This window comes from Linepithema humile, chromosome 7 (assembly GCF_040581485.1).
Source record: "Linepithema humile isolate Giens D197 chromosome 7, Lhum_UNIL_v1.0, whole genome shotgun sequence".
NCBI classification, from domain to species: domain Eukaryota; kingdom Metazoa; phylum Arthropoda; class Insecta; order Hymenoptera; family Formicidae; genus Linepithema; species Linepithema humile.
The window spans coordinates 12,270,267-12,286,219 of record NC_090134.1 but is presented as its reverse complement, the minus strand read 5'-3'; the positions used below and the strand labels follow the sequence as shown (position 1 = coordinate 12,286,219).

Here is a 15,953-nt window from a genome sequence, read left to right as displayed (position 1 = left end):
TTGTAAACAAACGATGCTTGCGCTTGTTTCCTCGACTGAAATTTTGTCGCAAGGCTGCAATATAATGTCCGAGAAAACAGGCGTATACAAGGTGTCAAATAAATACAAACTAAATATGACAAAATAATAAATGAAAAATATACATATAATACTATATATATCATTAAAGAAAAATGTCATACTTTTCTTATTTTTATCCTTATGTAGTAAATACTAAATAACTAATTAATTAATTAATTAATATATACATATATGTATCAATAAATAGTTATCTCAATATATCAATAAATAGTTATCTTTATTTAATATGTATATGTATGTATTCAATAATTAATTAACTTATTTATTTATTTTGTATTAATTACATAAGAATAAAAATAGGAAAAACATATAACATATTTTTCCAATTAGATATATAGTATTATACATACATTTTTCAAATAAAATATTTTATCATATCTAACTTATATTTATTAGACACCTTGTATAAGTCTATTTTGTCTCGTATGTACATCATTCAGCCATACGATAGAATTTCAATTGCGAGAAAAAAGGTTAAATAACCTTATAAATTATCTGATAAAATATAAACAGACCACACGTGCAGTAAATTGTTAACTAAAATAAATACGTATTTCTTCAAATCTGTCAGCTGACGTTAGATCGCCTATGACAATATTTCTTAAAATCTGCCAGTTCACGAATAAATCGTCTTTGGCTCACTTTCTTCTAAACTGTCAGCTGACGTTAGATCGCCTCTGACTATATTTATTTAAAATTGTCAAATCACAATAGATCGCCTCTGACAATATTTCTTACAATTTGCCAGTTCACGAATAAATCGCCTTTAGCTCTCCTTTTTCTAAACTGTCAGCTAACGTTAGATCACCTCTGACTATATTTATTTAAAATTGTCAGATCACAATAGATCGCCTCTGACAATATTTCTTACAATTTGCCAGTTCACGAATAAATCGCCTTTAGCTCTCTTTCTTTTAAACTGTCAGCTGACATTAGATCGCCTCTGACTATATTTATTTAAAATTGTCAGATCACAATAGATCGCCTCTGACAATATTTCTTACAATTAGCCAGTTCACGAATAAATCGCCTTTAGCTCTCTTTCTTGTAAACTGTCAGCTAACGTTAGATCGCCTCTGACTATATTTATTTAAAATTGTCAGCTCACAATAGATCGCCTCTGACAATATTTCTTACAATTTGCCAGTTCACAAAAAAATCGCCTTTAGCTCTCTTTCTTCTAAACTGTCAGCTGACGTTAGATCGCCTCTGACTATATTTATTAAAAATTGTCAGCTCACGATAGATCGCCTCTGACAATATTTCTTACAATTTGCCAGTTCACAAAAAAATCGCCTTTAGCTCTCTTTCTTCTAAACTGTCAGCTGACGTTAGATCGCATCTGACTATATTTATTAAAAATTGTCAGCTCACGATAGATCGCCTCTAACAATATTTCTTACAATTTGCCAGTTCACGAATAAATCGTCTTTAGCTTTCTTTTTTCTAAACTGTCATCTGACGTTAGATCGCCTGTGACAATATTTATTTAAAATTGTCAACTCACGATAGATCGCCTCTGACAATATTTCTTACAATTTGCCAGTTCACGAATAAATCGTCTTTATCTTTCTTTTTTCTAAACTGTCATCTGACGTTAGATCGCCTGTGACAATATTTATTTAAAATTGTCAACTCACGATAGATCGCTTCTGACAATATTTCTTACAATTTGCCAGTTCACGAATAAATCGCCTTTAGCTCTCTTTCTTCTAAACTGTCAGCTGACGTTAGATCGCCTCTGACTATATTTATTTAAAATTGTCAACTCACGATAGATCGCCTCTGACAATATTTCTTACAATTTGCCAGTTCACGAATAAATCGTCTTTAGCTCTCTTTTTTCGAAACTGTCAGCTGACGTTAGATCGCCTCTGACTATATTTATTAAAAATTGTCAGCTGACGTTAGATCGCCTCTGGCTTGTCTTATTCTATATTGCCAGTCCACGAGGAAACTGCCTCTGGCTTGAAGACAAGAATAAGAATTTTCTAATGCCAGTCCACGAGAAAACTGCCTCTGGCTTGTCTTATTCTATATTGCCAGTCCACGACGAAACCGCCTCTGGCTTGAAGACAAGAATAAGAATTTTCTAATGCCAGTCCACGAAAAAACCGCCTCTGGCTTGTCTTATTCTATTTTGCCAGTCCACGACGAAACCGCCTCTGGCTTGAAGACAAGAATAAGAATTTTCTAATGCCAGTCCACGAGAAAACCGCCTCTGGCTTGTCTTATTCTATATTGCCAGTCCACGAGAAAACCGCCTCTGGCTTGTCTTATTCTATATTACCAGTCCACGAAGAAACCGCCTCTGGCTTGAAGACAAGAATAAGAATTTTCTAATACCAGTCCACGAGAAAACCGACTCTGGCTTGTCTTATTCTTTATTGTAAGATACTTTTATTACGTCATATGCTCTATGTATATATATAATGTATATTATATGCTCCATATTATCTATATTCATATCAAAATATCTTTTTAAGAAATTGACATCATTTTGTATACTTTTTTTACAATAAATGTATATGATATATGCCATATTTTTTATTTCTGAAGCATGAAATATAAAGATATTTTTATTTTTTTATGTCTATCATTTGTAAAAAAATCTTGATAAAAGAAACAACATTAATTTTGCGACATGCAATAATCTGTTTTATTATATGCTTTTTTTAAATATTTACAATTGGCCTTATTTTATGTGATTAACTTGGTATTTAAAATACGTATCAAAATCGAAAATGTATTTCTATTACAGTAGAAACGAAACATTCTTGTCTTACAACAGAGAGAAATGGCAAAATATAATATTGTCTAAAGTACAGTCCAATAAAAACTGTTAAAATTGAACATTTTATAAAACCACTGTGATTCATGAAAAATCAGAACTATTATTTCAAAAATATAGACATATTTCGACTGTGTGTTTTAAACTGCACTACACATTCAAAATTCACAGAATAAATTTATTTCTGCAAAGTTGTGTATAATGTCAGTGGAAAAGTGATTTATTTGTTGTTACATATACATGATATTTTACCATTCCTCTCTGGTGTAAAACTACAATGTTTTCTTTCTACTAAATTAGAAATTAATTTTATATTTTGATGTGTATTTTAGATATCAAGGTAAACGCATAAAATAAGGCTAATTGTAAGTATTTAAAAGAAGTATATATTGAAACAGATTATTGCAAGTCACAAAATTAATATTTATTTTATCAAGATTTTTTTACAAGTGATACATACAAAAAACTAAAAATACCTTTATATTTCATGCTTTATAAATAAGTTATATGACATATACATTTATTATAAAAATATATACAATATACAAAATGATATTAACTTTTTACATAGATACTTTGATGTGAATATACATAATATTGAGCACATAATATACATAATATAAACACATGAAGCACATGAATAAAAGTATTTTACAGAAATTAGAATATGAATGTATGTAACTAAATAATATAAATGTTTGCACAAATGTTGCAAAATTTATGTATAATACATACACTTTTTTATCCTTCAGAGTGCCTTTAACCCATTTTTTTTAGCCGGGTTTCGTAGCACATAACACAAACACACACACACACACACGCACAACTAACACCATGGAGGTAAAGGAGAGAGCATTAGGTTGTACCTTTGACTATAGAAACATGGACTGCTAGTGTTCCCCCCCTTTTCCCATTGAAGCAATGTTAAACAGATGTAATCACGGACTTAGGAATATAGGGACAGAGCACCAGGCCAGTTTGTAGGCCGATTTGGTGTTGCGGGAAACGGAAGAGGGGAGTATAAGTTCAGCGCCTCCTACTGTGCACGCAAACTAACAAACCCGCCAACCTTCAAATTGATAAGGACATCGCACACAAAATGACATAACTGCATATGCATAGCATAAAATCGTTTCAACCAAGCATCTAGTATAGCATCTAGTATAAAGGCGTCATAGATCACTCACTTGAATGCTCATTGGTCAAGACGGTGTTATGCTATGCATATGCAGTTGTCATTTTATGTGCGATGGCCTATATAATTGAACAGTTTTATTTGTATCGTGTATGTACGTTGATAGATACTTCTTAATATTGAAATTGTATAAGGGAAATAGAAATTTAGGAAATAATATTAGTATTCGAAAAAATAATAACAATAAATAAATACATATGAATTTTTTATAAGATATTTATTATAATTTGTCATATTTAAAATACATTTTTTACATGCCTTTGAAAAGAACAAGTTTATTTAATTTGTGTCTTTCGCTTTTCGCTGAATCATTTGACTTTAATCCTACATAAAATAATCTTATTTTTATATATTTTTGGGCCACCGCTTTGCACAGCTGTATCCTGTGATTTTCAAATGGAGATTGATCATTTGAATGATGTACTAAATTATCAAAAATAGTACGATTATCTTTGATATGAAATAGTACAGCAGTCAAAAGCTAATCCCCATTAAAACGTTTAAACATAAATTTACCTCCTGATTCATATAATGCTTGTTTAATAACATTTTCAGCCAATCGACAAATCTTAAATGTATCTTGGGATGGATATATTAATACACCACGAGTTTTTTGCTTAATTAAACCGTTCCGCAAACAATCATGATCTCCGTATAATGCTGCAATACATATTTCACAATAAATTGATGCCTTCAATTTTCTAATGACAAATCCTGCAATGTACGCAATGATTTGCTCAGAAAATTCGGAAACTACTCTAATGTCTGGATAATAGCTGTGATCGTTAATTATAGTCGATTTGTTGGTTGTATAATTCAGCATTTACTGTCGGAGTTGAACAATTAATGATTTGCGATGGGCTTTTTTTGACTGTTACATGTAGAATAGAGATTGTTTCTAATTCGATGCAATTTCCATTACTTGATCTCAATTCGGAATGAATTAAAGTTTTTTTGAAAGCGCTCTTAAATTGTCTAGCGGTAGGGTTGTTATTGCTCCCTCCACATAAACGAATGCATCCAAAATACATGTATAAAATCTTTGTTAAATATAATTTCAAAATACAGAAACAACGAATAATCTTGAAGGGAAACTCATTTATACATATCTCAAAGAAAAGACTGTAACAATTTATTCACTCATTGAGTTGACTAAGTAATATTCTTAAGACACAACATATATATTAACATAATAGAATACGTTAAATCATATAAATGCAAGTACATATAAAATACAATATAATCAACGCACGATCAACAAAAGCGCATAAATGAAATATTCACATTAGTGTGTATTGCATAATGTAATCAAATCAAATTCACTCACCAAACTGGAAGAATTGATATGGTATCTTAGAATTAATTAAGAGACAATTTTTGATATTTCCTTGACGGTATAGAGACTCAGCAACTGAATAATAAGCATGAACTCTTTTTGCGTATATCAATATGTAGAACTGAAAATAAGGATGCTATTACGGCTATATGGTGATTCCTGAAAATAAAGAGAAGTAAAGAAAGCCGCACAGAGCGTGTTCAAATTATAACTGTTAAACCCGTTAAATAAGAAAACAACTATATTATCAAATATGCCACCTTGGCAATGAACTAATGCAATTGTCATTTAGACAATACCAGATAATACGAGAGGTGCAAGGTCACCTAAACAATTCAAAATTATACGAATGATACGGCTTGACGCCGTGACTATGCAATTTTATAATTAGTGCAACTTGCCAATTTGGCAATGCAATCAATACAAATAGTGCAGCTTATCCCTTTGGCAATGCAATTAATACAAATAGTGCAGCTTACCCCTTTGGCAATGCAAGTCTTACTAGCAAGATCTTAGCAATAAACCGTAAGTGTCACGAGGGCCGATCCAATATGGCCGCAGAATTTTAGCATCACGTTTACACTGATCTGTAATGCCCGAACAAGCATGCAATGAAGATTGCGTGATACAAGGCCACTTTGGCTGTTACGATATCGAAATGATATCGCTGTGCCTCTGATTCCATCAAACGGTCTCGTTGTCAGTAAGAATGACAACGAGATGAGGGTGGGACTGGTGTCCGATGGAATGGATTCCCACGCCTTACAGGCCTATTACCACAGAGCGCACAACAACGATTGTGATACGGACCCTTTGCCCGTAAATCTCTTAGAGATACCGAATCAAACTATTTCACGACGCAATAATCGTGATACTATCAATGCACTGTAAAGATCTATATACTAAAGCTAAATAATCATCCAAAAACCACTCGATACACGAGCGCGAAAAGCAGGCTCCCACGCCACTTCCCGTTACCAATTGTCTTTTTTAGACTTCCGGCCTCACGGAAGTCCGCGCCGCTCTCGCTCGCGCCGCTGCAGCGGGCGCCGCCTATACACCTTTTTTTGTTTCCAAACATTCCGCCCGCCTTCGTTAACAACCGCTAACGAACTAATGAGTGTTATGAGAGTCGATTGAAAGAATACAAAGTTTTGCAATTGGTCTTTTTAACTCAGATGTTTGAGTTTTGACCGTGACAACTCGTACGAGACCGTCCGCACCAGGATGAACTTGTATAACTCGTCCCAATGGCCACTTCGCTGGTGGAAAACGCTCATCTATCACCAGCACCATGTTGCCTTCAGCTATCGATGGGCTTGACTGATTCCACTTATAGATAGATTGATAACGCTGAAGATACTCTGATGACCATCGTGTCCAAAAGGAGTCCAGCATCTTTCTTAACAGTTGCCATCGAGATAGGCGTGATGTGTTTTCATTATTTAGAGAAGGTTCAGGTAGAACGGTTGGAGTGCAGCCCAACAGAAAATGACCAGGTGTCAAAACTGTGAGATCGTCAGGATCGTCCGTTAGAGGACATAACGGCCTTGAATTAAGAACTGCTTCGATCTGTATTAGAAGCGTGTTCAGTTCTTCGTATGTGAGCAACGTGTCTCCAATGATCCTTTTAAAATGAAATTTCATGGATTTGACTCCCGCCTCCCATTTACCTCCAAAGTGAGGAGCGGATGGAGGATTAAACTTCCAATGAGTACCGTCTTTCGCCAGTAAGGTTGCCAAATGTTGAGCCTCCTTGGTTGCGGCGTTAAAGAGCCGTTGAAGCTCTGCGTCTGCTCCCTTGAGGTTTGTACCGCAATCACTAGTAAGGGTAGCGCAGACTCCTCTTCTACCTGTAAACCTTTTGTATGCTGCTATGAAACCATCGGTAGAGTAATCGGTGACCAATTCTAGATGTACCGCAGAGGTAGCAAAGCATACAAAAAGAGCAACATACGCTTTGTAAGTGCGTGCATTCTTTCCTTTCCAAGTCTTGATAATAAGGGGACCTGCATAGTCTACCCCAGAATGCAAGAACGGCCGTGAAGGCGTGACTCTTTCAGGAGGCAATTGTCCCATCAGTTGTTGTGCTCTTTGTTGTCTGAACCTAGCACACTTGACGCACTTGATAATGTGACGTCGCACCGAAGCTCGACCACCAATGATCCAGAATTCTTCTCTAATGAAGGAGGTTGTAATTTGAGTTCCTCCATGAAGCGATCTAAGATGAGCTTCATTTACTACCAGTGAAGAGAAGCTTGAATCCTTCGGCAATATTGCAGGATGCTTAGTAGCGTAGGATAACCTCGATGATCGAAGGCGTCCGCCCACTCGTAGGATGCCCATTGCATCTATGAATGGTGTAAGCCGTATAAGTGAGTTGGATTTAGGCAATACTTGGTTTTCTGATAAAAGATACAATTCACGTTGAAATGCAGAGCGTTGAACTTCTTTGATCCAGAATTGTTTCGCCAGATTTAACTCTGTTGGAGTAATAGAAATTGAACCGATCGGGTCGGGAATTCGTTTAAACTTCGATAACGCTCTTTGACACGTGACAGTAATACGTAACAATCTGTTGAGGCTTGAATATCGATCAAGTAGCTCCCAAGGTTGTGATGAATTTGCCTGGGTACTATGGACCTTGAGAGGTCGCTCTTCTAGTTGATCTCCTGTGAGCTCTTGTTGTGAAGCAGAAGGCCAATGATGTGGTGATTGCAAAAGCCATGTCGGGCCATGCCACCAAGTTCTCATTTCGGCGAGTTGAATGGGAGTAATCCCACGTGTGGCGAGGTCAGCAGGATTTTCTGTACCAGGAACAAGGTTCCACTTGGCAGAAGGTAGTGTATCTTGAATGAAGTACACCCTATTTTGTACGAATTCCTTCCATCTTGATGGATGACTTGTGACCCAAGTGAGAGTAATAGCGGAGTCTGTCCATAAATAAACCTTTGTGTCTATCCTACCAAGGATACGTAATACTTGACACATCAATTTCACTAGGAGAACCGCTCCTGAAAGTTCTAAACGAGGTATAGTTTGTCTTTTCAGAGGAGCAACCTTCGTTTTTGAACATACAAACTGAATGACAACTTGTCCTTCAGTAGAAATACTTCGGCTATAGACAACTGCAGCTATGGCGTCGGAGGACGCGTCGCAAAATCCGTGAATTTCCAGAGAGAATGCAGAGGTAGTACCAATCCATCTTGGAAACTTGAGTTTATTCATATCTTGACAGCTATTGACGAACTTGGTCCATTTATTGCCTACTCGGGGAGGTAATGGTTGATCCCACTCGATCTTCATCGTCCATAGTTCTTGGATTAATATTTTTGCTGCTACTGTAACAGGTGACAGAAAGCCGAGTGGATCGAATATCTTTGCTATAGTAGAAAGCATAATCCTTTTAGTGATGATTTCCGTTGCAACTGGACCCAGTTGGAAATCAAAGACATCCTTATTTGGATTCCACAGTAAACCGAGGGAGTGTATCACAAGATCGTCGCTGATCTTAACATTGCGTGAACTAAGACAATTCTCCGGTGGAATAAAGCTCAAAATGTTAGCGTCATTACTAACCCACTTTTGCAGCGGAAAACCGCCCGCCATGCAGAGACGGTTTACCTGAATAACACGTTCTTGAGCTTCTGTTATTGTATCAGCACCTCCGAAAATGTCGTCTACATAACGACCTTGTGTCATTGTAGAGACAGCTTGAGGAAATCTATGTCCTTCATCTTCAGTGAGTTGTTGAATGACTCGTAGGGCCTGAAAAGGCGCACACACCAGACCGTATGTAACCGTTGTAAGTTCATAAGGAACAATTTCTTGATTCTGATTATTCCAGAAGATGCGTTGATGCCTCCAGTGATTAGGATGCACCTTTATTTGTCTGAACATCTTTTCGATGTCAGCAGAAAAGACGTAACGAAACTGTCTAAACCAAAGCAGTACATTGAATAAATCCACTTGTAACTTGGCTCCTAAATGGAGAAGATCATTCAAAGAATAACCTGAGGTGGTTGGACTCGATCCATTAAAGACAACTCTCAACTTAGTTGTAAGACTATTCTCTTTCCAGATACCGTGATGAGGAAGGTAATAGGCATATGAAGGTTCTGCTAATGAATCAGGCACCTGTCTCATATGTCCCAATCTTTGATACTCAGACATGAACTCCGTATAAGTCTGTGCATACTTTTGATCTTTTGCACAACGTCGTATCAATTTGTTGTGGAGAAGGGCTGCCTTGTGTCTTGAGTCGCCTAATCTCTCAACTGATTTCTTGAAGGGCAGTTTAACAACATATCTCCCTCGTGAGTCCCTTGAATGTGTGTCTTGGAAGTGTTTTTCACACTCCTGTTCCTCTGGTGTCAAGGACGAGCGATGTGCTGTTGGAACCGATTCTAGTTCCCAAAATCTTTGCATAAGAAGACAGAGTTCCTTATCACATGAGATATGATAACTCTGCAATCGTCGATGAGAAACCTCTTTGCCTGTTGGACCTGAGATAATCCAGCCTAACGTTGTGGATTGAGCAATAGGTGAGTTCACTTGACCTTTGACGACTCCCTCATTTAAAATCTGTCCGTATACATCAGCCCCCAACAGGAGATCTATTGGACCTGGCGTTGAGAACAGAGGGTCTGCTAGCTGTAGCCCTTTCAGATGAAGCCATGAATTTTGACAAATTTCCCTTGCAGGTATTGTTGTAGTAAGACTAGGCAGAACGTGTGCTGAGATAACCGCCTCAAATCTTGAATCAAAATGTGGCTTTATTTTGAAACGAACAATTCCTTTAGTTGTGTTAGAGGGTTGAGCACCAATTCCAACCAAAGGTACTGAAGAACGTTGACGTGACAGTCTGAGTCGTTGAGCCAGTCTTTCTGTTATTAATGAGATTTCAGAGCCTTGGTCTAGGAGCAGTCTTGCCTTTGTAGTATTTCCTTCAAGGCTACTAACTTGAACTTGAGCCGTTGCTAAAAGCGTTTGAACTTGGAATGTGCTATGATGGGCATTTGAATATAGCACTTGAGCCTCAGTTGGTTTAGCCATAGAGTTGTCTAAGGACTTGGTAGCCTTTTCTCCGTCTACCTTGCTTGTGGCAACTTGAGCTATATCCGTGTGTATTGAAGTGTGATGCCTTTTCCCACACTTCTTACACCTTCTTGTAGTAGGACAATTTAAAACCCGATGAGATCCTAAACAGTTGTAACACAGTTTGTGTTTGGCAATTATCGAGAGCTTTTGTGTACGTGTCTTAGTAGAGTATTGCTTGCACAAAGCGGTGTAGTGATTACCATTGCAAATGGCACAATTGTTATCACTATGGATCTTATCCTCTTTAGACTTTCCCTGAAAGTGAGCCTTGACAGCGTTGAAATGAGGATCCGATTTTCCAATCCTTGATCTTTCATAAGCTTGAAGTGTCCGCAATCGAGTTATAAGGAACCCAATGTGTGTGTGTGTGTGTGTGTGTGTGTGTGTGTGTGTGTGTGTGTGAATTGAGTCCATGTAGGTGGATCCGTCGAGCTTCCCAGAAAGAGCTCCCATGCTTTGACTGATTCAGAATGAAGTCGTTGTGTTGCCACAAATACCAAGAAATCATCCCACTGTGAAACCGGTCGGTCTAAGGCTTCCAAGGAACGATATATTTGTAGTAAGTTTGTATATAATTGCTCCAACTCGCGTGCCGATTCCTTAGATATTCGTTTCAGGTTCAGGAGCGAATGTAGCGCTGCATTCACTAGCAAGCGTTTGTTCTCATAGAATGAACTCAGAGTTGTCCAAGCTCCTTCAAAATTGTCACCACTGAGCGTTGTGTTTTTGAGGTGATGAGCAGCAGAACCAACTAAGCTTGTTTTTAGATACTGTAGTTTTTCAACAGCCGTCAGCGTTGATTGATTCAGGACCAAGGATTTAAACAAGTCCTTAAATGATAGCCAGTCAGAAGGCGTACCATTAAACTTCGGAAGATCTATCCGAGGTAACCTTGCTGGATATGAAAAGGTCGGAATGCTTGATGACGTCGGGTTTGACGATTGAGTAGATGTACTTCCGTTCCCAATTCCTTGTTCAGAATCCAATAAGGATTGTATTCTTCCACTGTTGACTGTATAATTTTTAAGTGTAGTAGCGAAGAGATCTTCAGTGAAGTAAATATGTTCCTTAATCTGACCTCTTTCCTCTTTATCCAATTGCGCTATTGCTATATTGATAGCATCATGTGTGACCGTAAACCTATGCCAGTCCTTATCGAGTACATTAAGTCTCAATTGTATTTCGTGATAGGAAATATGTGTTAAACCATGTTCAATCAATTCATCATAAGCATTGAATATAAACTTTGTCAACTCAACCTGATATTCTAAGCGACGTTCGATATGAGAGAGCCTCATCTTTATATCTGTGTTCCGTATCCGGCTCGAAGGACCAAAAAATGTATAAAATCTTTGTTAAATATAATTTCAAAATACAGAAACAACGAATAATCTTGAAGGGAAACTCATTTATACATATCTCAAAGAAAAGACTGTAACAATTTATTCACTCATTGAGTTGACTAAGTAATATTCTTAAGACACAACATATATATTAACATAATAGAATACGTTAAATCATATAAATGCAAGTACATATAAAATACAATATAATCAACGCACGATCAACAAAAGCGCATAAATGAAATATTCACATTAGTGTGTATTGCATAATGTAATCAAATCAAATTCACTCACCAAACTGGAAGAATTGATATGGTATCTTAGAATTAATTAAGAGACAATTTTTGATATTTCCTTGACGGTATAGAGACTCAGCAACTGAATAATAAGCATGAACTCTTTTTGCGTATATCAATATGTAGAACTGAAAATAAGGATGCTATTACGGCTATATGGTGATTCCTGAAAATAAAGAGAAGTAAAGAAAGCCGCACAGAGCGTGTTCAAATTATAACTGTTAAACCCGTTAAATAAGAAAACAACTATATTATCAAATATGCCACCTTGGCAATGAACTAATGCAATTGTCATTTAGACAATACCAGATAATACGAGAGGTGCAAGGTCACCTAAACAATTCAAAATTATACGAATGATACGGCTTGACGCCGTGACCATGCAATTTTATAATTAGTGCAACTTGCCAATTTGGCAATGCAATCAATACAAATAGTGCAGCTTACCCCTTTGGCAATGCAATTAATACAAATAGTGCAGCTTACCCCTTTGGCAATGCAAGTCTTACTAGCAAGATCTTAGCAATAAACCGTAAGTGTCACGAGGGCCGATCCAATATGGCCGCAGAATTTTAGCATCACGTTTACACTGATCTGTAATGCCCGAACAAGCATGCAATGAAGATTGCGTGATACAAGGCCACTTTGGCTGTTACGATATCGAAATGATATCGCTGTGCCTCTGATTCCATCAAACGGTCTCGTTGTCAGTAAGAATGACAACGAGATGAGGGTGGGACTGGTGTCCGATGGAATGGATTCCCACGCCTTACAGGCCTATTACCACAGAGCGCACAACAACGATTGTGATACGGACCCTTTGCCCGTAAATCTCTTAGAGATACCGAATCAAACTATTTCACGACGCAATAATCGTGATACTATCAATGCACTGTAAAGATCTATATACTAAAGCTAAATAATCATCCAAAAACCACTCGATACACGAAGAGCGCGAAAAGCAGGCTCCCACGCCACTTCCCGTTACCAATTGTCTTTTTAGACTTCCGGCCTCACGGAAGTCCGCGCCGCTGCAGCGGGCGCCGCCTATACACCTTTTTTTGTTTCCAAACAATACAATTCGATATGGTCCTGAGATATTTTATAAGTCGGAATGTATTTAAATTCGGTACTATCTCTGCACACATCCTGAAATAAACCTTTTAAACTTTCAATGCATAATATAAATCCTAAAAAGCCCATTTTACGCCTACTCTGAACTACCAATTTTTCATCCGTGGTTCTTAAACCAAAAATGTACGCTTTACATTCATTTAATTTTTGTATAATAGCTGTACTGTTTTCTAAATTAATTGCTTTTTTGAATCCGACTGATCTAAGATTTTTTGAATTGAATATATCAAAGAGATCGTTGAAAATATTTATAAATTCCGAAGTTGCCGCAGAATTTTGAAATTCATGTAATTGTAGGTCTTTTTCGCATACTTTCAATGCATCAGCTACAGATTTACTGAAAACCTGAGCAGCAAATCGTACTTTCATTTTTTGTAAATGATAATTGATGTGCGTTTGTCTAAGTTTATTACCTAAATGTAATCCTTCCTTTTCTTGAAATTCGTGTAATAGCTGAATGAATTTCCACGAAATGTGTTCCCCGCGTTCATTTAAAAACCATTTCATATCGCCAAAAGCGTTACGAATTAATTTTATTGCATGACAAGGATCAAGAAAGATAAACACTTTCTCTTTGGTCACGGGATGAGAAAACCATGTCTGTAACATATCAAAATTTAGTAGATTTTTCTGTAACAATTTAGCCATAGCAATATTAATAGGTGCTCCATCAAATGTTAAGCATTTTACTTTTATAGAAGCTTCATGCAACATTGTTAAGGCTTGTAAAACGAGATTTCGCTTCTGTTCTGCATTTATACCATTTATAAAAAAGTACCCAATAGGTATTTTCCATGCACCATTCATGCAAACAAATAAAAAAACCAAAGCGTCTTTCGCTAGGCATTCTTTATCACTTTCAATATTTGTACCCATATCAGTATAACCGCAAAACTGTTTCCCATCATACTCAATATGCTGTCTAATAGACATTTCATCAAACATTAATGTGCCTATTAAAGCGTAAGGAGTATTTTTAGCACGTTCCCTTATACTTTCAAAAGCTTTAAAACAAAAACCAGGATTGCCATCGATACATTGGTACCATCGAGAAAGTGTTTTTACATGAGGTAGGCAAGAATTAAAATAGTTACGAACATAATTATAAGCCTTAGGTGAGTAATAATGCAATGTCAATGCAAACAATCTCAATTCAGGTGAATAAATTTGCGGAACTGTCTCTTTCTTACCTTTTTTAATGGCTCGTTTTAAGAAATGGGCATTAGAAGAACTGATATCTTTCAAGATATCCACTTGATGTTCATCCAAATACTTTTCTTGCAAAGTATGTAGTATCTCTACTATTGAAGCAATTTTTTTCTCTTGTCGCTGAACTTTTTGCTTTAATGCTGATACTGTCTTCGAATGTTGTTGTGCCTGCTCTTTCAACATCTCCCGCAACGTAGTTTTGCATGGTGAGTTAAAATGAAAATTAGGCGAAACAGCTGTTGCTTTGTCCACTTTAAATCGGTTAGGTGATATCGATGTTGATTTTGTTTGACAATGTTGTATATCTGACTCAGTCTCTGCAATAATAAGTTCAATATTAGTTTATATTATATTTCAATATTTTACATCACTCATTCCTACTTAACTTACACTCGCTTAAACATGACATTTATATTTAACATTTTATTTATATACTCACTTATTTCTTCCTCATCAAATCGGCATCGTTTTGGTGAAAATGTTTCTTCACTGACATTAACTGTGATTTCCTGTTGGTCCACCTTATAAGGATATGATAAATTAGAAGATACAGTAACTTCTTCACTAAACTCTTTGGATGCATTTTCGATTTCGATTTCAGTCTCATTATTGTTATCACTTACTTCCATTAAAGTAGTATGTGGCTGTAAATGAATTATTTGATTTGCAATAATAAACTGAACAGCATTGTTCGGTATAACGCCTCAATTGTATACTTACAAATGGAATACTGTTTGGTTTAAGGTGAACTCTATTTACCGATCTTCTGTCAAACGCTTCTTTTTCAAAATGTTCTGAACATAAAACTGGTATACTTGATAACATTGCTTCGGTTAATCCAATATTAGTGAGCCATATTTTCCGCGTGGCTTCACATTTTGGAAATCTAAAATACATGCATATAAAAAATAAAGTTGAGTGTTTACAAAAATTTGGAAAATATAACTGAAGAGTATAAAACACAATTATTATATTTTATTTTTTTTATTGTTAACTGATTTTTAATTTATAAGAAAGGTACCTATTATTTATTTTTCTACATTTTTTACTCACCTATGAAATGTTACCTTATTGCTACATGCTTTTCTTCCTGATTTGTTGGAACAGTTTTTTATTGCACATTTTACCATTGTGCTTGCACAATATATAGTTATTTCCAAAAAACTGAAAATTTCGTTTTTCGCTGATGTTATCGTTCACAATATAACGTAACAATGTACATAAATATGTCGAGGCTAGGTTAGCGCGTGAAAATGTAGTTACAGAAAAAATACGGTACACAGTAGGTGGCGTTGTTACTAATCATTCCCCTTTCGTCTTTCCCAACACCCCGCAACTTTTGTGCTCTGTCCCTATATTCCTAAGTCCGTGGATGTAATGGACATCTCTAACGATATTAGCTCCGCCTTTTGCCCAAAAAGCGGGAAATTCAAATGTAAAATATCTGAGAATAAGTAAAGGTTAAATA

The 15,953-nt window shown here is 36.3% G+C and overlaps 2 protein-coding genes across 3 annotated transcripts in view; one reads left to right on the top strand and one right to left on the bottom strand.

The window, feature by feature from the left end:
* LOC137001163 (uncharacterized) overlaps nt 1-15,953 on the top strand; it is a 299,895-nt gene that overhangs the window by 108,279 nt on the left and 175,663 nt on the right. The gene's annotated exons all lie outside the window — the stretch shown is intronic.
* LOC105679278 (uncharacterized) lies at nt 4,266-15,831 on the bottom strand. Of its 2 annotated transcripts, XM_067359939.1 has the most exons (6): nt 15,539-15,831; nt 15,206-15,371; nt 15,109-15,129; nt 14,925-15,006; nt 14,467-14,802; nt 4,266-13,876 (listed from the first exon to the last, which is right to left on the bottom strand). In XM_067359939.1, the coding sequence occupies exon 6, from the start codon at nt 10,954-10,956 to the stop codon at nt 6,517-6,519; it is 4,440 nt and encodes a 1,479-aa protein (XP_067216040.1). In that variant the 5' UTR covers nt 10,957-13,876; nt 14,467-14,802; nt 14,925-15,006; nt 15,109-15,129; nt 15,206-15,371; nt 15,539-15,831; the 3' UTR covers nt 4,266-6,516. The 2 variants fall into 2 exon arrangements, with proteins under 2 accessions (XP_067216040.1, XP_067216039.1); XM_067359938.1 differs by having other exon boundaries at nt 14,925-15,129.